At 36.8% G+C, this 23,727-nt stretch overlaps 1 protein-coding gene across 5 annotated transcripts in view; it reads left to right on the forward strand.

Annotated features, from left to right (window-relative positions):
- The window catches only part of LOC131156653 (synaptotagmin-2-like), a 47,146-nt gene that overhangs the window by 11,164 nt on the left and 12,255 nt on the right, over positions 1-23,727 (forward strand). For all 5 annotated transcript variants that reach the window (XM_058110504.1, XM_058110505.1, XM_058110507.1 and 2 more), the window contains 6 exons: positions 3,623-3,741; positions 3,872-3,973; positions 12,124-12,198; positions 14,777-14,853; positions 14,953-15,199; positions 15,274-15,624. In XM_058110504.1, the coding sequence (XP_057966487.1) occupies positions 3,623-3,741; positions 3,872-3,973; positions 12,124-12,198; positions 14,777-14,853; positions 14,953-15,199; positions 15,274-15,624 (971 nt within the window). The remainder of the gene's footprint in view (positions 1-3,622; positions 3,742-3,871; positions 3,974-12,123; positions 12,199-14,776; positions 14,854-14,952; positions 15,200-15,273; positions 15,625-23,727) is intronic.

Here is a 23,727-nt window from a genome sequence, read left to right on the forward strand (position 1 = left end):
CTTCAACCCAAGAAGTTTACATGTATTGTGCGCACCATCACCCTATACTCTAACTCAACACTTGACTTGGACACCACAACTTGTTTCTTAGGGCTTGTTTGGTATCGTTGTTGTTTTCTGTTTTCTGTTTTTGTTTCTTCACAGTGAAAAAACAGATTATAAAAACGCGTTTGTTTATATTGTCAGTTTTCTGTTTCTATTGCTAGCTTTCTGCTATTTGCCAAAAAACTGAAAACTAGATTTTATGGTTTTCAGTTGTTTTGGCAACCTTTTGCCAAAAAATTTAATATCCAGAAATAGTTTTTTTGGATTAAATTATTCTTTTTATACACTTTTAAATTAAAATTAAAATTAAATGATCATATGAATTTAAATATAATCAAAGAAACATATACATAAATTTCAAAAAATAATAATGAAGGCAATTAAAAAATACTTTCACTATTTTTCAATTGTTATGGCCAGTAAAATTTTCTTTGTAAAGTAAAATTTGAAAGTAAAACAATTATAATAATTTTTATTTTATTATAGTAATTTTTTTAATGTGTATTGTTTGTAATTTTATTATTTTAACTGTATTTTTATAGCATTATTTGATTTAAAGATGAAAATGAGTATTTTTTAATTGAGTTTTTAATTTGTATTAGTCTTATAAATGTTAACCAAACAAGTTTCTGGTTTCTAGTTTTTAGTTTTTGTTTCTTGTTTTTGGTTTTCATTTCTCAAATTTTTGACAGTGATACCAAACGACCCCTTACTTTTCCATGACACCGAATTACCATCAACAAAAATACAGTAGCCGTTTGTTGGTTTTTTGATCGGAAGGCGACCTGACCCAATCTGCACGTGTATATCCCTGAATATGAGTGTGGCCTCGATCCTAATGTTAAAGAACTCTCCTTGGTGCAACTTTGAGATATCTCAAAATGCGAATTATTTCATCCTAGTGACTTGTTCTTGTGGAATTGAGAAACTGACTTACAACACTTGTTGCGAAGGATATATCTGGTCAAGTGACTATAAGATAATTCAACTTTCCAAGAAGTCTATGGTACCGTCTTGGTTAGGCAACAAATCACCCATATTTGACAGTAACTTACTATTGGGATCCATGGGTATGGGTGTATTAACTAGTTTGGATCCCAACTGCCCCGTCTCATCTAAAAGATCAAGAACACACTTCCTCTGAGACATGGCAATTTTTGTACAAGATCTCGATACTTCATACCCAATAAGTACTTCAATGGTCCCAAATCCTTTGTCTGAAAGTTATTCTGCAGGAAATGCTTTAGGCTTTGAATACCTTGATCATCATCACCAGTAATCATAATATCATGCACTTATACTATAAGCAGAATCCTTCAGATCGAGTATGGTGATAAAATACAGAATGATCTACTGCACACCGTTGCAGGCCAAACTCAAGTACTAAAGTACTGAAGCAACCAAACCATGCTCTTAAAGACTATATTAGACCATATAGTGACTTCTTGAGCCGACACACTAAGCTTGACTCCCCTGGAGCAACAAACCTAGGTGGTTGCTCCATATAGACCTCCTCCTGAAGATCACCATGTAGGAAAGCATTCCTCACGTCTAACTGGTGTAGAGGCTAGTGATAGGTGGGGGCCAAAGAGATGAGCAAACATACTGAGGCGAGTTTGGCTACAGGGGAGAATGTGTCTGAATAGTCCAGGCCATACACTTGAGTATATCCCTTAGCAACAAGGCAGGCCTTCAAACGAGTCAAGGAACCATCTGGTTTAATAGACTTATCAAGAGGAAGACGTACTATGTCCCAAGTATCGTTATCTTGTAGAGCACACATCTCTTCTATCATTGCATTCCTCCACCCAAAATAGGACAGGGCTTCAAAAATAGATTTTGGTAGAGCAACAGAAGACAAAGTACTAACAAAACAATAATATGAGGTGACAAGAAATCGTAACAAACACAATTAGAGATTAAATGTTGGGTACAACTACATTTACCTTTTCAAACAGCAATGGGAGCAATGGAAGTGTGGTGTGCCCATAACCCATAGGTCCTAGGTTCGGAACCTGGCTCTGATACCATTTGAACAATTGGGTAAAATGGAAAACCTAACATCAATGATAGGTCTCTCCCTCTATTTATAATATATGTCAAGTACAATATCAATGACCATAATATCCTTATTAACTCACACTTATTAATATAACTTTAACACATAATAATAATGCTAAATGACTGAATAACCACTAACAAATCTAGTGTGACTTTATATCCTCAACAGATAGAGAATAATTGACTGGTAGAATCCATGGATGGTCTTCTTGCCATTGATGCTAGTAGGACCTTGAGAGAGTTTGGAAGGTTTTCTGGTCCCTAGCATCTGTCTGTACCTGCCGTAGGCCTGGGATTGCAGAAGACCATGGAGAAAAGTTGATTGTTCAGATAAAAGGCCTTGGTTCTAGATGTCAGAGTATCAGAATATGTGGCAATGCTTTGATAATTTTAACTGGTGAGAACTTCTTGATGCCAGAGCAGTGTCGACAGATAAATCTCTGTGACTATAAATAATTAAATATCACATTGAGAATCCAAGTCCTTGGTTTTAGGTGTTTCGGTATGGGTATCTGGTGTTCTGCACTTCCAAATTGAAATATGGAAAATAAGAAAACTATTCTGATGGAGCATTGTCTCATAGACATGGGGCTTTGCTTGATGCAGGATGTGGCAACAAAGGTGGAAAGGTGAGTGTGTAGGAGGAAAGTTGTTCAGAAAATTTTTTAACTGAATGAATTTTGTTTCATCTATCATTTTTATTCAGTCAAGTAGAGGCTTATTGCTTGATAAGGTCCTGAAACTGGTTTGAACCTTTTTTTTAAAAATATTGTCAGTGAAATAAATTAAGATAGATGTTTGGAAGGTTTATTGTGTGGGATTCATCTCACTTTCCATTTGCAGCTTGCAGAAAATTTTTGTCAGTCCCAATGAGAGGATGTTTGGTATATCTCTTCGGAAGTTTTTGTTTTTTTCTGACATAAACATTTACTGGAAGTTGTAAGAAACTGAGTAATTTTTTTGGATTTATTTTATTTTATTCTATTTCTCTATCTTATGTGATTTTTTGCCAAATGCTATCAGTAAAACAGCATAACATTAAATGTGGGTGGTTTCTGCCAATTCTGATAAATTGTTTAATGATCTAGCACCTCAAAAAATTGGTCATTCTTCTTCCATGTTCTCTGTGTTAGTGATTACACCAACCATCTTGGTTGTTGATTAGTTGTCAGCTAATACTGTAATTTGAGGAATCTCTCTCAATTAGGACATTTTTTTTGTGAATTTCTTTTCTTTTCATTTTTTTTCGGCCTTTTTTTGTTTTGTTTTAATGAATAGGTTGCATTCAACTATCAACTGTTTTCTCTGAAAAGGTTGGAATTCTTATACTGGTATACTGCATTCTATACTAATTGACAGCTTTGTTTCTTATTTTGGATGTTAGCCTTGTAACTGTGCATATACTGCAATATATGCTAACTGATTGGATGTTTTTCAGGACTTTGCAGCACTCCATTCTCTTTTAAAAAATCCTGTGATCCTCATTTCGTTTTCCTTATATGTGTGTCTTTTTCAGGCATGAAAGTTTATGTTACTGATGAAAAGGAGTTGATTATGGAGCCATCCTTAAAATGGGCAGGAAATCCTAATGTCATTGTCGCTGTTAAAGCATTTGGGTTGAAAGCAACTGTTCAGGTTACTGACTTGTTTTGCCATTGGAGGAATATAGTTCACAAACATTTGTGTGTGTGGGTGTGTGAAAGAGAGAGAGAGGGAGACTCGTTTACTCTGTCTATTAAATATTTACTTTGCTGTATAAATTCAGATGGTGGATTTGCAAGTGTTTGCTGCCCCACGCATCACCCTGAAGCCATTGGTCCCAAGCTTTCCTTGTTTTGCCAAAATCTATGTGTCTCTTATGGAGAAGGTTTGTGATATTGAGTAGAATTTTTTAGTGCTTGGTATCAGTGTGCTTAGATTTTAAGTTGGCACATGTTTGAAGGAACCATATTCACTTCATTGACTCCAAAAAGGTAAAAAAAACCTGATAAAAGGGAACCATCTTCATTGTCTGAATGGGAACTGCTTATTGATAATTTTATGTGATAATATCCTAATTGAAGATTTAAAAACTAGAGGTCTGTTTTTTTCGAGGCAAAACCAGATATCTTTGAACTTTTAATTATTTTAGGTTGTTTTGAATACTTTAATTATTTGAGTTTTATTTTGATATTTAATTACATTGGGGAGTTATCTTATAAGTTTTGATTATTTCTGGGGTTATGCTGTAATTTTTGATTGTTTTATCTTTAGGGCTTCTTGGCTGCTTATAAATATAAATGTAGGCTTATGATGTAAGGGATTATTGAATTTGAATTATTACTGGTTAGTTGATCTTGCTATGCTTTATCTCTACATTAAACTCTCTCTCCCTCTCTCTCTCTCTATATGTATATATATGGCTGTTTCTCTATCTCTCCCATATGCCTGGTTCTTTGCTCTCCTTCTCCCTTCTTTTTTTTTTCTTCTAGTTCTCTTTTCTCTGTCCGCATTCTCTCTCTCTCTCTCCCCCGCTTGCTATCCTACGCTGAATTGGTATCACAGTAGACTCTGTTCCAACCATAAATTCTCTGTTGCCACCATCAGTCCGACAACTCATTGTCTTCATTCCAAGCCAGTTTAAACAGCCTAAAAAGCTCCCTTCATTCCAAAGTTCAAGCCTCAAAAAGGAAAAGCTGTGCTGCAACTACAGAAATAAACTGTAGAAGAAGCACAGTAGCGTGGAGAAAGGCTCATTTGCTGCCTGCGACAGAGGAAAAGAACAGCAGAAGCACTGGGGAAAGAAAGAGGGAAAAAAAAATTGTTCCTGACTCCCTGAGATCCAAAGAATGTTACAGCAACAACAAAGAGGAAGACAGTAGCACAAGAACAGGAGGGAAAAAAAGAAGAAAATCTTAGCGACCATTTCTGAAGTACAGAGAGAGATGCCTTCATCTGTAAGACACTGGAAATCCCTTGTCTTTATCACCAACGGCCACAGATCCCACTGCTGCAACCTGTCCACTGCTGCAACTTTCTACCATCATAAACCTAACGTCTCCTGGGCTCTTCCCATAGCTGCAAAATCTTAAGCTCTTTTTATTTCCAGGCTTGCAAGTCCAACATTACTCCGACTTATTTTATAACCTGATTTAGTTGAAGTACATAAATTTCTGACACATATGTCCCTCCTCAATTCCCTAGGCCAGACAATTGATCAGTGAGAAAGTTTTGGTCACTTTCAAGAGATCTATTACAGCAGTGAGAGATTGAGCTTTGCTTGTAATATTTTGAATGTGAGCCATGATTTTTATCTGAGATTGATTTTTTGAGTGTCTGTTTTATTTTGACCTCATCAAGGAAAAATTGAAATTTTTTGTGTGATATTGGAAAAAAATTGAATGTAACTGTGAAAAATTGAGTACTTCCTTTGATAACTTCAGAAGTCGAGAGATTTTTGTCCTGCTAGCATCTCTTCAGGTTTCTGTTGTGATATTTTGGAGTTTTTCTGTGAGAAATTGGGTGGATTTGTGAGAAATTGCAGAAAAAGCTGACTTAGAGTCAAAAGCATGCCTATAGGGACTTGGTAAGGCGACATGTACTTTGATATGTGTTCGACTCTTTTGGGAATTAATTTAATGTTTCCTATCTAGTTGGTAAGCTTGGAAATTTGTACTAGGTCCATACTTTTGTGTGTTTCCATTCTTGCTCTTCATTATAAGAAAAAAAAGAAAAATCATTGCCTTTCTTCTTGCATCAATTCTTAATTTTTTTCCTTTATTCTTATCCTTGCAAACCCATCTTCTATCATGTATTTGTGCCAGGAAAACAAATGGCCAGTTTTGGCACATTTAGGTATCAAGTAGTTGGCAATTCTCACAAGTGATGGAAGCTAGGTAGGTGACCATCAGATTTTTAAGGAAATTTAGACCTACAATATTTCTTGAAATGGCTAGTTGACTTAGAGATTTCTTTTAATTGGTATGGATTTTCTTACAATGCATCCAAATTGCTAGATCAAGATTTTTTTAGAGTGGCAAAATAACATTGTGAAAAAAATTAGAAGAGATAGAAGGACAAAATACATTTGAAGGAGAAATATGCCCCTCCTTAATGGAGACATTTAGTAGTCCAATTGTGTACATTTAACCATTGTCTTCTAGCAGATATGAATATTCTGCTAAATATAATGATCTCTTGTTTAGATGCAATATGTTTGAGCATATAAAAATTGTCATGGTGTTCAAGAAAGGGTTAAGACAAGAAATCAAATATTAAATACCTCAGAAAAACTCATCGCAAGGGCCAACTTGATCCTCTTCCCCAGGGATCCCAGATGAGGGAACCCAAGGAGAGGCTGGAGAGCCGCCGACTCCAACTACCGTCCATGTACGATCCGTACGGGCCTTTTCCACATAAAAAGGGAATCTTTTGTTACAATAGAAGCAAAAGTGATGTGGATTATTCAAGAATCGAAGTCGATTTGCTTTATAAAAAGAAGATATCAATGAACTTCTATGAAATGGTTTCACGGGAAAGATTTATATCTCTTTGTCAGAAGTTTATCACATGACTTTCGAAGCCTACAAATTTCTCGAGCTATCCCATCTTAAGAGCAATACCTCAAATAGAAAGCGCTTGAAGTAAGTATGATCCCTTCCAAAGTGTTCAAGATATGAGTGAAATTGTTGACGATAAACATTCCAATGTGTTTGTGCTCATGAAGATTGTTGTATAGTTGAGTATTATGATTATGTTAATGATTTGTGCATTACTATTGCGCCAATTTCTAAAACATCAATGGGTAAGTGTCATGGGTTTTCTAATCATGATGAGCCCCTAGGCATGTCTTTAGTAACCCTAGACATGGTTGATGCTTCTTATGGGCGGCCTTAGCTTGGCATAGTGATGCAGGGGCAGCATCAAGGTTCTGCAACCATGGAGAAATTAGAGGAGTTGAAGGAAGGGGAAGGGAGGAGAGAGGAGATACTAGTGGTAAAACTCATGTTCAATTCAATTCAAATTCATAAACAACTGCCTACAACATGGCTTTCACACACAATTTATAAGAAAGCCTCTTCACATGTAATTACCTAAAAACCCTAAAACTACAATACATTACAAGCATACCCTGGCCTACTTTACACATGTATTATAAACAACCCCCAAATACTCATAATCCTATATAAATTAATTCTAAACACACATAATAAACTACTAACTTAACCCAACAATTATCAATCCAATTCTTTTTAACTAGTCTCCAACTTGGATCTTCCCAAGGTCTTGCTTCTTGTCCTACATCAACTCTCCCCCAGTTAGAAAAAATTCGGCCTCAAATTTTGAATTGTTGGAGGATGAAAGGGAGAAGCAAACTTGGATTCTTTGAAAGCTAGCACTTGAGTGATGCTAGAAACCACGATCCTTTGGCAGCATCATAGACTTGAATTGAGAGTTGGCATCAATAAGCACATTGGGAAAGACAAACTCAACAATTGGAATGTCCGAAAGACTTTGGATGTCTTCAAACACATTCATTTCCTTCCTTGTTATTGTCTTCAAGCTGAGTAATTATGACTGATTCTTTGTCTTGGTTCATTTGTAGAGCAGACTTCAAAACGATTTTGTTCCCAATATAATGAAAGACATGTGTTCTCATGTGCTTGAGTCACACCTAAATCATCCAACCAAGGAGAACCATGGAGCACATGGCCAATCTTCATAGGTAGGATATCACACCAAACATTAGCCATATATTCACCCATTTGGATGGGAACCAAACATCTTTCATAAACATGTACAATAGAGTTATCAATCCAAGATACCACATAAGGCTTTGCGTGAGGTTCCGGATAAAGCTGCATTCAAGTGACTCCATTTATGGAAACCACATTCATTGTGCATTTTTCAATAATGATGGTTTTGCATACCTTTTCTCTACACTTGAGAAAGGTGTTGAAAAGCTTGAAATTGTGCCCAAAGTTTGGATTCCTTTTTCCTATAATTTGTCATCATGTTGCTGAATTTAAGCATATACATGCTGCAGCTATATTCACAACCCTTTAACACAATTTCCTACAAGCCTTACTCCCAATTTCTTGAAGGACTATCTTTAAGTCACCTTGATATTGATTGTCCTGATGGAATGAAACAAATTCATGAAGAAAACTCACAAATTACAGCAACAAAACCTGATTTTTGATGCTGGTGGTGACAAGGGTTTTGTGCCAAATTATCGTGCTTGCTTACAATATATTGTGTTTGCTATCAAAATATCATCTTGTAGGTCAAAATATCATGGCTAAAACCCGTGGCTGAAGCAATTTTTCGTGAGACTGGAATTTGCGGAGAACTGTGGAAGTTTCCCAGTCACAGGTCGCTGGCGTCTGGGGTGCGTGTGCTGCTTGTGAGGCACCTCCGGTGGTGAAACTTGGGTCGAGGGGAGATCAGGAGATGAGGAGTTTATTGGTGAGGGCGATGTTATGAGAAAAGCATGAGAGATGAGAGTTTTCGAAGTGCCGACTGCTGGAGAAGTTTTGGCTGGCGCGTGGGGGTCCTCTGGTGGTTGGATGGTGATGTAATTTTGCGGGGAAGGGTTTCAGGAGGTTCTGTTTTTGGTGGGCTTGGTGGTGTTGCAGGATGGTTGCTGGAATGTGGTGTTTGAGATTTGGGGACATGACTGGAATTTCTGAAAAGTTCAGAAACTGCCTTTCGGTGGTTTTTTTTTTAATACTGAATTCAGAGAGAGAGAGAGAGAGAGAGAGAGAGAGAATTAAGAGACTGAAGGAGAGAAATGAAGATGGGGGGGTTGGAGGAGTTGCTGGCCAGAAACTGCCAAGAGACAGCCACAGAATTCAGAAACGAGAAAGAGAGTTGAGAGAGTTATGGGGGAGAATTAAAGAGAAGAAGAAAGGAAACAGAGAAGAAGAAAGAGGGCAGAAGGCTGCCGTGCAAGGAAACATAGAAGAAGAAATGGGGCAGAAGGCTGCTGGGCAGCAAAGGATTAGGGACAGAACAGGAAATCAGAACAGTGAAGAGGGGAGAAGAAGAGAAGAAATAAAAAATAGAGAGAATTGTGGGAATTGGTAGAGAAAAGTGGGAGAAGAACAAGGCAGAAGAGAAGAGAGAAGGGGATGATGGGGGGATTGAAATGGAAGAATGGAAATCAAAGTTAGGCTCTGATATCAAATGATGCAGGGGCAGCATCAAGGTTCTGCAGCCATGGAGAAATTGGAAGAGATGAAGGTAGGGGAAGGGAGGAGAGAGGAGATACCTGGGGGGAAACTCACGTTCAGTTCAATTCAAATTCATCAACAACTGCCTACAACATGGCTTTCACACGCTATTTATAAGAAATCCTCTTCACATGAAATTAAATAAAAACCCCTAAAACTACATTACATTACAAACATAACCCCACTTTACACATATATTTTGAACAACCTCCAAATACACATAACCTGTACTAATTAATACTAAACACACATATTAAACTACTAACTTAACCCAACAATTATCAATCCAATTCTTTTTAAGTAGTCTCCAACTTGGATCTTCCCAAGGTCTTGCTTCTTGTCCTACATCACATAGTCTTGGTCGTTGAGACTCACAATGAATTTCAAAATAAGTTGCCAACTGCAGAGACTAAAACGCTTGTTGATGACTGAATTATCATATAATAATTTCTCACTTTTGATCTGCAGAATGATCCTCTATTGTTTGCTCTAGATTCACTTAAGATTCATTAATTATTGAGCCTATTTTTGAGAATATCCTCAAGACGATTTCTCCTACATCTGTTGAACATGTGATTCCATCATCAATTTTTTCTCCTCCACATATTCCTTAACCAGATCTAATGAAACAAATATTGAGTGTGGACTGGATGCATATTTACTTGATTTGCCTTTAGATTCACATGTTAAATTAATTTCTCATTTGGAGATCTTGTTACTTATTCAAGGATGATGGAGCCTTCTATACTTGCAGGTGACTTCACTAGATTAGCTAGTGCTTTTCTAGTTTGTGTTCTTACATTGTGGCCATTGGTGTTTTCACATGTGAGCCATGATATGGACGGTTTGGAGTTTTCAAGTGATGAGTCTTATGTTGGAGGACCTCTTTGCTACTCTCTTATGGTGATTGATGATGCAGTACATTTTTTTGCCAATTCTTGATTTAATTGCTTGGTTGAAGTTGTTCCTGTTGAGTTGTTGCTAGTTGCTACTATGCTATATCAAACATAGAGTTGAGTTTTCTCAAACTGGGGGAAGTTTGATGGGTACCTATGCGGCTATGCTATGCATAATTCTGGGTGGTCATATTTGAGTTGAAGATTTAATAATTAGAGATTTTTTTGGGTATGGATACAACAACAACAACAACAAAACCAAGCCTTAAGTCCCACTAGGTGGGTTCGGCTATATGAATCCTTTTCCTCCAATTTATGCGATCATGGATAATTTCTTTTGATAGATTCGGGGACCATTTCTTTTTGGGTATGGATATCTTTGGAATTTTAGTTAATCTAGGGGTGTGGGGGATTTGGATATTTTTGTTACTCTTGGGTTTTATTTGGATATTTAATTACTCTGGGTTTATCTTATAATTTTTGATTGCTATAAAAAGATGTTATAACTTTTGATTAGTTTGGGGTTATTTTGTAATTTTTGATTGTTTCATTGTTTGGGTTTCTTGGTTGCTTATATGGAAGGGATTATTTAAGTTGGATGATTAATTGGTTTTACTTAAGCTTTAATCTTCACACTAATCTCTCTCTACGAATTTCTTCCTTTCCTCTCCCTAACCCTGGTTCTCCTCCTGATTCTCCTCTTTTCCTTCTCATCTCTCTTCCAACTCTCTCCTCTCTATGTATTCTCTCTCTCTCTCTCTCCTTGCATCTTAGGTCACATCTCTTTGTTTGTTACATTATGTGTCGTTACTTGGTATTTGATGATTAGATAAGTTTGATCTTTGGTAAAGAAGAGCAGAAGAAAGTTATTTTATTGGGCTGACTAATAAGCTCATCAGATTAGCTTAAATTTCTTCTTCCATACTTGCGTGTGTGAACCTGTGACTGGGTCTCCTGGCATTGTTACAGAGAATTTGATGACTAGGGCTTAGTTTGGCTTTCGCGTGACCTTTTGAAAAGGAGCTAATGAAAAGGAGCTTGTTGATATTGTTTTAAAAATGTTTGACCCCACCTCTGGTGAGAAAGGATCTGCTAGAAAGAAAAAAGCTGGCTTTGAGTGTTCGGTAAAAAAATTTTAAGGTGCCTAAAAGTATTTAAAATGGCAAAGATAGATATGTATTTTTGGGGAATATAATTAATGCTTTGATAGTTTTGTAATATTTGGAAGAAATTAAGGACGATAATGGAATAAGATAATTTATTGGAGGAAAAGCTAGCTTTTTGCTTCTAAAAGTTTCAAATTTGTAACGTTTAAATACTCCCAAGCAAATAGTTGACTTCTAAAAACTGGAAAAGCTGATTACCAAACACGTTAGACTCAGATTTTGCTTTTAAAAAGGAGAAGTTTAGGCAAAAAAAAAACCCGGGGGGGGGGGGGGGACTCACCCTAGATTGGTCCACTAGAGGGGAAAAAAGTGTTTTTATTGGGAAAATTTATGTTCATCTGATTAACATATTTTCCTCCACATGTTCTGTGTTTCAGTGGAAAACTTATTGTTCTAAAAATCATAGAACCAAGTACAAATCTGCAACAAATCTAAAGCTTTTACAAGTTTTTGTGGACATTAGTGGTCTTGCTAAAAGGATGACTGGGGAGGGGAGGAACAAGAGGAAGAAAGAAATAAAAATGGAAAAGTATAATAGCCTTGCTGTGGGATCTTTTCTGAAATCTGTGAAACTGCCTGCCGATATCATGTTATGGGCTGGCCAACCAATGTTTCGCTTGACTAAGTATATGTTACATATATGCTTAAAAATTATGTTGACTATTTTTAGAATTTACTATTCTAGTATTCATAATTTATTTAAATCTCTCTCTCTCAATATTTATGGCATTGGTTTTGCAGCCTCAGGTTGACTTTGGATTGAAGCTTGTAGGGGCAGATCTTATGTCAATTCCTGGCTTGTACAGGTTCGTCCAGGTACAATACCCTCTGTTGTTGATGGTGTCTCTGCATAACCCCTCCACTCACCCTCTCTCTGCTCTTTTTACCCCTTTTATTTCCTTCTTTGTTTGTGTCTGGTTACTCTGAGCATGGGATGGAAGCGCAATCCAGATCGAACATACCAGTTTGAGGGTCAATAGAGCCCCAGATCGATGGGGGTCAGGATCCGAATTGTCAAAAGTGGCGACCCAAATTTGTTAACAATTCATATGGTATTATAGAATATATTCAGAAATTCAAACAAATTGTAAGAAAAGTTGCAAATTCAGTAGGCTTGAACCCTGAAGATATAATCCACAAAACTGCTGCAAAGCCAGCGACACAATAGGGCTCTGGATTCCTGTTGCTGGCTTGCTGCAATGTCAGATGGATTCCGTTTGAACAAGATGTTTTGACTTTTGAGTTCCCCCATCCTCTTTTTTGTTTTTTACCAGTAGAGGAATGTCAAACATTTACCCTTGAAAATTGTACTGCTGGAAACTATCAATTTTATTTTACTTTTTATGTTAGCTTGTTTATTTGAAGAGTCCAAATCTGTGTACTTCTGGTAGTATAATAAAAAATAATTCACTAGTTTATATTAAAAGAAATAAGTTAATTATTAATTAATTATTGTTATTTATATAATTTAATTAAGAATTATAGTGATTTACTTTTATTTCTCTCATTGAAATTTTGTAAAAAAATTGAAATTTATAATAAAAAAAATGTAATTGTTAGTTTAATACACATATATTTTTATTTAATCAGATATGAAAAGTATTAATAATAAGTAAATATTCAAGTGTACCATGACCCAAAATGGTGTACCAACTAAGCCTAGTTCCTGAGAACCAGTTACCTCTTAAGTAGAGCACCCTGTACTTTACCCGTACCATGACCCGAAACGCACCGCATTCCAAGTAATTATGTATGGGATATTCTTGAATCTGTTAGATTTAACCATTGAAACACAGAAAATTTCCAGAAAATTGGTTTATTTGGATTTTTTTTTTTTTGGGGGAGAAGTTTTAGCAGGGAAACGTCTCCATTTAAGTTTTGGTTGAAGCATCCTATACCTAAACTATCCATGTGCGAATTGCAAACCTTCTGAGCAGTATGTTCATCCTTTCAAATTTTTATCTGTAGGAATTTTACACATCTATTTTTATTTTCTATCTACCCGTCTCATGTTTTTCATTTTCTGGATGAATCCAACTTTTCCTTTTGATAGCTGCATGTGCCATGTACTTCTATGTAATAGGGTAATAGACCATTGCAGTATATAAAGCATGGATATGTAGTTGCGTGAATTCTTAAAAATATGATATGCAATAAGGCAGGTATACATTTATAATTATATACGTGTGTGTGCCTCTCTGTGTGTGTTTTACACAGGTAGATCAACATTCTACCATCTTATATCTAAAACAATATAAATAGAGTCAAAGATGGACACAGAATATGAAAAAAGTATAAAAGGATTTAAAAGTTTTTTTCCCTGGTTTGTTCCAAATATTTTTCAGGAGATGCCTCACTCTCCCTTATATAAATTTTTTTTCCTATTAATGAAAATTTCTTTTGCCATAAAAAAATGGATTTAAAAGATGTGATGTTTCTTTGTTATTTAATATGTTAATAACTTGTCAATTACAATTAAATAATTTTTCCTATTAATGAAAATTTCTTTTGCCATAAAAAAATGGATTTAAAAGATGTGATGTTTCTTTGTTATTTAATTTGTTAATAACTTATCAATTACAATTAAAATAATTTTTACATGAGTTGTGTAAATATTTGTGGCTTTGTTGCGTTTTAAAAAACATTATTTTGTGTTGAGCATGGAAGCTCAGCCACGGATTTGAATTTTTTGACTTAAACAAAATGCAATACAAAATTGTATTGAGTTTTGTCAAAATCCTCATAAATCAAAGTTCAAAGCTTCAGACCATGCTCCCAAGTCCAGAGCTAATGTATTTTACATGTCAATCCATATACATACACACAAGGATGCATCACAACTGTGAAAGAAAAAAAAGGTCTAGGATTTGTTGTGGACTTGTCAAGACATGTTTTAGAAGTATTTCACACTTGTTCAAGGAGTATCTGATGTGTACTGGTATCCAATTCATATACAATAGTGGTACGAGTATATGACAATACTCTAGAAGTATCTACACTTTTGAAGTTTTCTGATTGGGAAAAAGAAAGATATAGCCTCTCTTTGATAGAACTGAAAATTAAGTACCTAAATATTTAGTGCCACTGACCATAGTCTTCAGTTAAGTTTTTCTAACTTTATATTTCATATTCTTTTAAAGTATTCTATGCACATTATGAGATAAAGAGAAGCTAGAAGGCTAGTGTCACTCCATTTATTTTACTTTTTTAGGATTTTCCTTTGAAAAGGTAGTTTGATTATTGTTCATAGATTGTCCCATTTTTTAGTTACTTGTTTGAGCTAACTATTTAGCTGAGGTCATTTGGAACAACTGCTCCACCATTTTTTTAAAAAAATAATTTTTTACTATAATCTTTCAAGATTTAAAGGTCTTAGAAAGAAGTTTTCTTGCAGGAGTTGATTAAAGATCAGGTTTCCAACATGTATCTATGGCCCAGAACCCTGGAAATACCAATTTTGGATGTGTCAAAGTAAGTTTCTGTGCCATTTGTTGAAATTTTGATATAAGATTCTTTGCACTTGCTGGGCTTCTATATTTTGATTGAATGAGCTTCGCTTGGACTTTGCAGGGCTTTGAAGAAGCCTGTTGGAATTCTCCATGTTAAGGTCTTGAGGGCAATGAAGCTAAAAAAGAAAGATCTTCTTGGTGCATCAGATCCTTATGTGAAACTAAAGCTCACTGAAGATAAGCTTCCAAGAAAGAAAACGACTGTGAAACACAAAAACCTGAACCCTGAATGGAATGAAGAATTTAATATGGTTGTTAAAGATCCAGAGTCCCAAGCTTTAGAGCTTCAAGTTTATGATTGGGAGCAGGTAAAAATATTCCCAATTACTAGTCTGAAGTTGCTTCTCATGTTTGCTTAAGCTGTTTATTTTCTTTTCCATAGGTTGGAAAACATGATAAGATGGGTATGAACGTTGTTCCCTTGAAAGAGCTTTCCCCTGAAGAGCCAAAAGTTATGACACTGGACCTTTTGAAGAATATGGATCCAAATGATGTTCAAAATGAGAAGTCACGGGGACAGCTTGTAGTGGAATTGATGTACAAACCTTTTAAAGAGGAGGACATGCCTAAAGGTTTTGAAGATTCAGGTACAGTACAGAAGGCTCCTGAAGGAACTCCTCCTGGTGGAGGCCTACTTGTGATTATGGTTCATGAGGCTCAAGATGTTGAAGGAAAGCACCATACCAATCCATATGTTCGGATTATTTTCAAAGGAGAAGAGAGAAGAACTAAGGTATATAAATTGCAATAATATTTTCCCTCTTCCTTGCTTTTTAATTTACTTGCATGTTAGAAGATTATGTTTGAAACCTTCTATATGTTCAAAGCAATTAAGAAGAAATGTATGTGTGGACTAACCTGTAAAATTTTTCTTGAAGTTCAACTCTGTTTTACTGCATATAGTGCTTTTAGTATTTGCAAGGAAGTGGTTAGTTTGGTACTATGAGATAAGGTTCTACAACTTGCCTTTTTGACAAAGCCATGAAGTTTTAGCAGGAAAGCCACTTCTTTCTTTCCATTTATTATGACATCACCTGATTTATAGTGCTGCAAACGAGCCGAGCCGAGCATTAATATGTTCAGGCTCAGCAGTTTGAAGCGAGCTCAGAAATCCAGGATTGGGCTCAGCTTGAAAATAGAAGTGAATGGCTCGGGCTTTGGCTCGGGCTTGGCTCACCCTTTGTCACTGCTTTGGGGTTCTTCGTCACCACCTGTTGCAACTCCTCCGGACAGCTCTTGGCCTCACTTAGGTGCCCCACTTTACCACTGGTGGCTGTGGTGTCAATAGGTCGCCGTCATCCACTGCAAGGTCCATGACTTCATCGTTGCTCCAGCGGTTCCTAATGCCAACCATGCTAGCAAGATGAAATTGTTGGAATCAAAGAGAGAATTTCATTATGTAGAAGAAGAGGTTGGAGAAGATATTGGAGGAGAACAATTTCAATGGGACTTTGTGTTGGAACCTTCAAGTTCTGGATTGAAGAATCTATTAGGAGATGAGGGCATTCCATCTGGCAAGGCAACGAGACGGTGGGAGGAAAGAAATCAGATTGCATGAGGGATGGAGAAGTGAAATTAGGGCATGTATGGTTTTTTTTTCCCCTCTTAAGTTACGTTTACCTCTATTAGAGGTTATTTATGTCTTTAAGTATTATTATTATTAAGTGTGTTAGTTACATTAATTAATGAGAGTTTGTAAGGGTATTATTGTCATTAGAATGTATCTGATTTGTATTATAAATAGAGGAGAGACCTATCTTCAAGTTAGGTCATTCATTTAATCAAAATCTCAACATGGTATCAGAGCACGATCCAACCTAAACCCTATCATACTTAGCTGTTGCTTGAAAACACACTCCTGTCGTTGTCCTTCTTAGATCCACCTCCACAGTTCATTATTTCACAAAGCCAACCATATAGCCAAAAACAACACCCTCCAAAGCCTACCCCCACAAAACTCCATTTCTGGAAACAGCCCCACGCACCGCCACACGCCAGCCTACTGCCGGCAGTGCCAACCCCACGTGCCAGTGCGTGAGATAGTTTTCGGCCACCTTTTTTTTTCCTCTGCTATGTTCTGATTCCTTCTTTAGAAAATATTATCAAGCTGTTGAGCATGATTTTTGTTCAAAAATCCAACCTTTTTTGACCATGCACTTGTGGCAATCCATTAGTTTTGTTCGGTGTTTGTAAAGGCTTCTTTGTGAGTTTCTTGGAACAGTGGCAGTGTTTCTAAGTTAAGTTGTGAGGCTGTGGCAGTGCTATTTCAGTTGGTAAGTCGTTCACCTTGTCCATGGTTGTGTCGGTGCTTCACATAGTTTGTGATTGTCTCCATTAGTTTTGATTATTTTTATTGTTTGATATTGGTGTGACTGCAAGTTTATGAGTGTTGGGATGGAGTCTATGAATACCAAAAACATGTTTCCTTCATTGTTGCCACAAATAACGACTCAAAAGTTTGATGGAAATAATTATGTTCAATGGTTTAAAGCTATTCGAGTTTATTTAGTTGGATTAGGAAAATTTGACCACTTGCTCCAATTTGATCCTTCTGATGAGAAGGGAAAAGAAGTGTGGATTCAAGAAGATGTCTTGATTGTTACCCTCTTGTGGAATTTGATGGAGCCATAGATTGCACGGATGTGCATGCATCTAGATATATGCAAGGGGATTTGGGATTATGCTAAGCTTTTATACTTTAGTAGCATTGCACGTATATATGATTTATCCTAGGAGCACTTTCAGTTACAACAAAGAGTTAGGAGCATTGCAGATTATTTTCGAGAGATGAAGCGTATTCATGAGGAGCTTAACATTGTGCAACATGTTCATGAGATGCAGAAGCAGAGGGAGCAGATGACAGTTCTTTGGGTTATAGCGGGCTTGAAACCTGAGTTTGAGGTAGTCTGGTCCCAGATACTTAGTAGTGCAAAGTTGCCATCATTTGTTGATGTTTATTCTCATGTCCTTCGTGTTACCTTTAGCACATGTTCTCGTGCTCTTGCATTTGGCTTTGAGAGGGCAGCCTTTGCTATGTAGGGTGATTCTATTTCTCTACCAAACAACTGCAGAAGTTATCGAGGTGGTTCGAGTGGTCGTGGTGGTAGAGATCATGGTCTTAAATTTCCACGAAATTGTCAAAATTTCTGTTGTAATTTCCTGTTTCCGTTACCCTCAAAATCGAAATGGAAGTTGATTTCCGTCTTGCATAATTTCGATGAAATCTCAAAATTTAAGCGAAACTTGTAGATAAATATACAATGAAATTTCCTTGAAATTCAAATAAGAGATTTAGGAGTGAAGTGAAATTTATCTCTTAATTTATTTTATTTATTTGTATCGAAACAAAATATTATTACAAATGCTTTTGAAATTATATGAAAAAATAAACTTACAGCAACATTTTATCTAACCATTTATGTCTAAATTATCATTATTTGTACAATAAATAATATTTAAATGATTTATGAATTTCATTTGTATTAGCTGAATATGTTTACGGTACATTATCTTACAAATATGTTTGATACAAATACTATATTACAAACTTTCCACCTCATACACAACATAGATGTATTTAACATGTAATATATTAGTCCTAAAACTTATATTATTATGTTTGTTAACCATTTCTAAAGTTTCACAAAGAATTCCATGCTTTACTATTGATTTCCGTTATTTTTTCAAATCGAAATCAAAATGGACGTCGAAATCGAAATTTTTTTCAAAATTTCCGTACTTTTGGAGCTTTGAAATTTGAGTCGAAATCAAATTGGTAGAGGTGCAGGAGGTGGAGGAGGTAGTCACTCCTCGCAAGTGCACTCATTGTGGACGAAGTAATCATACTATTGATCAGTGTTGGGATCTCCACAGTAGACATTCACGTGTTGTCCATGCAGCCACCACCGAATTTACACCTTTGGGGGCAGCCAATGCAATCACCACCAACTCCACACCTTTGGGGTCGAGTGGCGGGCAACGTACTGTATCCATGTCAAAGGAAGAGTATTCCAAGTTCCAGCAATATCAAGCATCGCAACAAGCTTCTCTTCCCATTGCATCTGTTGCCCAAACAAGTAATCCTACAGTATGCCCGTCATCCACTACTTCTCATCCTAGTCCTTGTGTCATAGACTCTGTTGCCACTAATCATATCACATGTATACCTAATTTCTTCTCTAATCTTCAATATCTTGCAAATTTAACTTGTGTTACTCTTGCTGATGGATCCACCACTGCAGTCAAGGGAGTTAGGTACTGTAAATCCCACTTCTTCTATTCCTCTTCCTTAAATTTTGTATATTCCCAAGTTTCCTTTCAATCTTATGTTTGTTAGCAAGATTACTAAACCTATGAATTGTTCAGTAACATTCTTCCTTGATTTCGTGGTTATTCAAGATTTGATGATGAGGAAGACAATTGGCGGAGGGCATGAAGCTGGTGGTCTTTATCACTTTGAGCTGCTATCTGCTTCTATCGCCTGCACTGCTGCTGCCACACCTCTCCAAATTCATTGTCATCGTAGTCATCCTTCATTTGAAAAGTTGAAACATCTTGTTCCTAATTTGAGTTCTATGTCTAGTCTTGATTGTGAGTCTTGTTAGTTGGGAAAACACCATCACATCCCTTTCGCTTCTCGAGTCAATAAATGGGCTGCAAGCCCTTTTAAGTTAGTCCATGCTGATGTTTGGGGTCCTCATAGAGTTGTGTCCAAGTTGGGTTTTTGGTACTTTGTAACCGTTGTGGATGATTATTCAAGAATGATTTTGGCTATATTTAATAAAAGATCAGTCCAAGTTATTTCATATATTTTGTGTCTTTCGTTTTGAAATAAAGACTTAATTCGGTTTGCCAATTTGAATACTTTGAAGTGATAATGCTAAAGAGAGAAAAAAATAGACATATCCTTGAAATCAGTTGCACCTAACTTTATCAAATGCATGTACCTAAATTGTCTTGGAGTGATGTTGTACTTGTCGCTTGTTATTGATTAGGATGCCATCCTCTATTCTTAGTGGTAAAATTCCCTACTCCATTCTCTTCCTTGATTCACTTTTATTCTCTTTCCCTCCTTGTATATTCGGGTGTGTCTCCTTTATTCATCAACTAACTCCTGGGGTAGATAAGTTGGATTCTCGTTCTATAAAATGTGTCGTTCTAGGCTACTTATATACTCAAAAGGGATATTATTGTTATAGTCTGTGCTGCATCGCTTCTTTGTTTCTGCAGATGTTACCTTCTTTGAGTCTACTCCTTACTACAACCAATCCCTGAGTGCTTCCTGAGCTCAATGAGTCTCTTCCTCTGCCTAATCTTCCAGATTCTACTTTGCTATCCTTGCCTAACCAACCATTTGAGTCTCCATGTAGTTCGAATCCTTCTCATTGTCTCGAACATCCTAATTTGCAGGTGTATTTATGATGGCAGCTCCAAGGAAGAGAGTCCCCTCTAGCTTCTACTACCACACCTTTGGTTTCTTCGTCTGATGATCGTATTTCCCATAATGTTGATCCTCCCATTGCTGCTCAGAAAGGTAAACACACATGTACCCAACATCCCATTTCTAGCTATGTTTGTTCTGACTTCTTATCAACCTCCTATTATTGTTTTGTTACTGCTTTATCTTCTATTGCCCTTCCTAATTTGTTTCGTAAGCCTTAGCCCACTTTGGGTGGAGGAATCCTATGGCTGAAGAGATGAATGCTTTATAGGACAATGACATTTGGGACTTGGTATCTCTTCCTCTTGAGAAGTCTATGGTTGGTGTGAAAGTCAACCCTGATGGTTCTGTGGTTCGTCTAAAGGCTCGTCTTGTTGCTAAGGGGTATACTCAAGTGTATGGTTTGAATTATTCTAACACATTTTCTCTGGTTGCCAAGCTTACATCAATAAGTTTGTTTATCTCCTTGGCTACTACTTGTCACTGGTCTCTAAATCAATTAGATGTGAAGAATGCCTTCTTGTATGTGATCTTGAGGAGGAGGTCTATATGGAGCAACCACTTGGGTTTGTTGCTCAAGGGGAGTCAGGTTTAGTGTGTTGGCTCAAGAAGGCACTACATGTTTTAAAACAATCCCATAGAGCATGGTTTGGTCATTTTAGTGCTGTAGTACTTGAGTTTGGTTGTCGACAGTGTGCAGTGAATCATTCTGTGTTTTATTGTCATACTCCATCGGGTAGGATCCTTCTTGTTGTTTGTGTGGATGATATTGTTATTACAAGTGATGATGATAAAGGTATTCAAAGTCTCAAACTTTTTCTATAAACTACGTTTCAAACCAAATATTTGGGACCGTTGAAATACTTCTTGGGTATAGAAGTATCTAGATCTCGTATAGGAACTGTTTTGAAACAAAGGAAGTATGTTCTTGTTTTGTTGGATGAAACTAGATTGTTGGGATCCAAACCTGTTGATACACCCATGGATCCTAACAAAAAGTTGGTGCTGAATATGGGTGTTTTTTTGCCTAATCCTGGACAATATCGGAGATGTGTTGGAAACTTGAATTATCTTATAGTCACTCACTCGGATATATCTTTTGCAACAAGTGTTGTGAGTCAATTTCTAGATTCTCAGAGGACAAGTCATTGGGATGTTGTATTTCATAGCTCGAGATATCTCAAAGGTGCAACTGGGAGAGGTCTTTTATTTTGTGATTAGGGTCACACTTATATTCATGGATGTACAAATGCAGATTGGGCTGGGTCACCTTCCGACCAGAGATCCACGATCAGGTATTGTATCTTAGTTTGTGGTAATTTGGTTTCTTGGAAGCGTAAAAAACAAACTGTGGTGGCCACTTGCCAGGTCAAGTGCTGAATCAGAATATAGAGTGTGGCTCGCACTACTTGTGGACTTTTCTAGTTGATGAACATGTTGGAAGAATTGAGTTTTTCACATTCTCAACCTATGAAGTTGATGTGTGATGATCAAACTGCTCTTCATATTGCCTCCAACTTGGTCTTTCATGAGTTGGCAAAACACATTGAAGTTGATTGCCACTTTGTTCAAGGGAAACTTTTGCAGAAGCTCATTGCTACTGCTTATGTGAAGTCTAATATGCAGCTTGCTGATTTGTTTACCAAAGCTTTTGGGGGTGCTTGTGTTAAATTTATTAGTAACAAGCTAGGAGCATATGACATTTATGCTTCAACTTGAGGGGGAGTGTTAGAGGTTATTTATGTCTTTTAGTATTGTTATTATTAAGTGTGTTAGTATGTTATCATTAGTGAGAGTTAGTAAGCGTATTATTGTTATTAGAATCATAGAATGTATTTGATTTGTATTGCAAATAGAGGGAGAGACCTATCTTCAAGTTAGGTCATTCATTTAATCAAAATCTCAACAACCTCATTGGCTCCCTAATGTAATTTGAAATTGGGCTGAATTAATGAGCCCATGCCCAGCAGCCCATGTGGTCAAACTATCAGCTTGGGCTAAATTAATGAACCTATGCGGCCATGCCATGCCCAGCAGCCCATCAAACTATCAGCTCAGGCCTTAAGGCTGAATAATTCCAACACCTTAGCCTAATTTGAGTCTATTAAACAAGTCCGTAAACGAGCCTCATTTGAGCCTATTATCAAACCCAATCAACCTGCTCACGAGCCGAAACGAGCACCTGGCTGTGTTCAGGCCTAAAATTGGGCTTGTGAATCCCTTATTTATACAATAAATGAGCTGAAAGCTCTTACTGAGCCAAACTCTCAAGCCACTCACACGGCTTGGTTTGTTTGTAGCCCTACTGATTTAATCTATTTTATGAAGAGAAGAAGTTGTTCTAGTCAATGCAAGAGGATAACATTTACCATCTATAGTCTTGTGCCTTATTGTATGTAGTTGCAGTGAGGAAAAAAAAAGAAGAAGAATAGTTGCAATACATCTTTCTGGTAACCGGAAAGTGATTCTGGCATGGATTGTATTTTCTTCTATCTTCAACTCTCTCTCTCTCTCTCTCTCCATTGTTTCTGGCAAGTGATTTTCTTCCTCCGTGTTTTAGAGGCTGCTTTTGGGTATTCATTATACCTTTAAAGTGGATCGGAAAGTGTATTAACTCATATCGCCTGGATATGTTGCTTTTTGTATCTCGGAATTTGCGAGGCATTCGTCATCCCTTCTGACGAGGAGTGATGAATTTTTTTTGTGGGTCCAAAGAGAGATGGTGTTATTGCAGGGACTGAAAGAGGAGGGGTCAAGTAGGTTTCTCAGGGTTCTGTTCTTAGAGTAGTTGGAGGAGCCATTAGCCTGAAACACACTGAAGGTGTCGATTCTTGTGTATTGAGAAATTCAAAGACGTAGGTAGGTCTCAGGCTGTTTGCATCCTTGAGGGAGTGGAATCTTCAAGATGGCAGTCCTTACTTGCTTTGCAGGATTTGATTATTGGAAGAGATGATTTGATTGGAGATTGTCATCCTGGGCATTGTTGTGTCGACTGTGGTTCTGCTAATATTCGGAGAATCGAGACGCATGTTGAAAGGGTGAGTGCATTAAGATGCTCTTGCCGGGCATCTCTTCTACTTTGAAATTTTATGGTGAAAAGGGTTGCTCCCCCCCAAGAGGACCGGTGAGTCTGGGATTGCAGGGATTTGAGGGATCTCCTTCTGAATTCATCTCCTGCACCTATGCAATTCAATGGTAGTGAAGATCATTTTTTAAATTTCAAATATATTGATGGGTTTAAAAGATTTGTTAAAAACTGGCCTTTACTGAATTGGCCACTTAAAAAAGGGGATGTTTTTAAATGGGTTGAGATTCATTGAATACAGAGCCCTGTAATTATATCCAAAATCAGTCCATGCAATTAAGCTCAAAACAGCTGATGGGGGATGGTCAAAT

This window comes from Malania oleifera, chromosome 5 (genome assembly GCF_029873635.1).
Source record: "Malania oleifera isolate guangnan ecotype guangnan chromosome 5, ASM2987363v1, whole genome shotgun sequence".
In the NCBI taxonomy this organism is placed as follows: Eukaryota; Viridiplantae; Streptophyta; class Magnoliopsida; order Santalales; family Ximeniaceae; genus Malania; species Malania oleifera.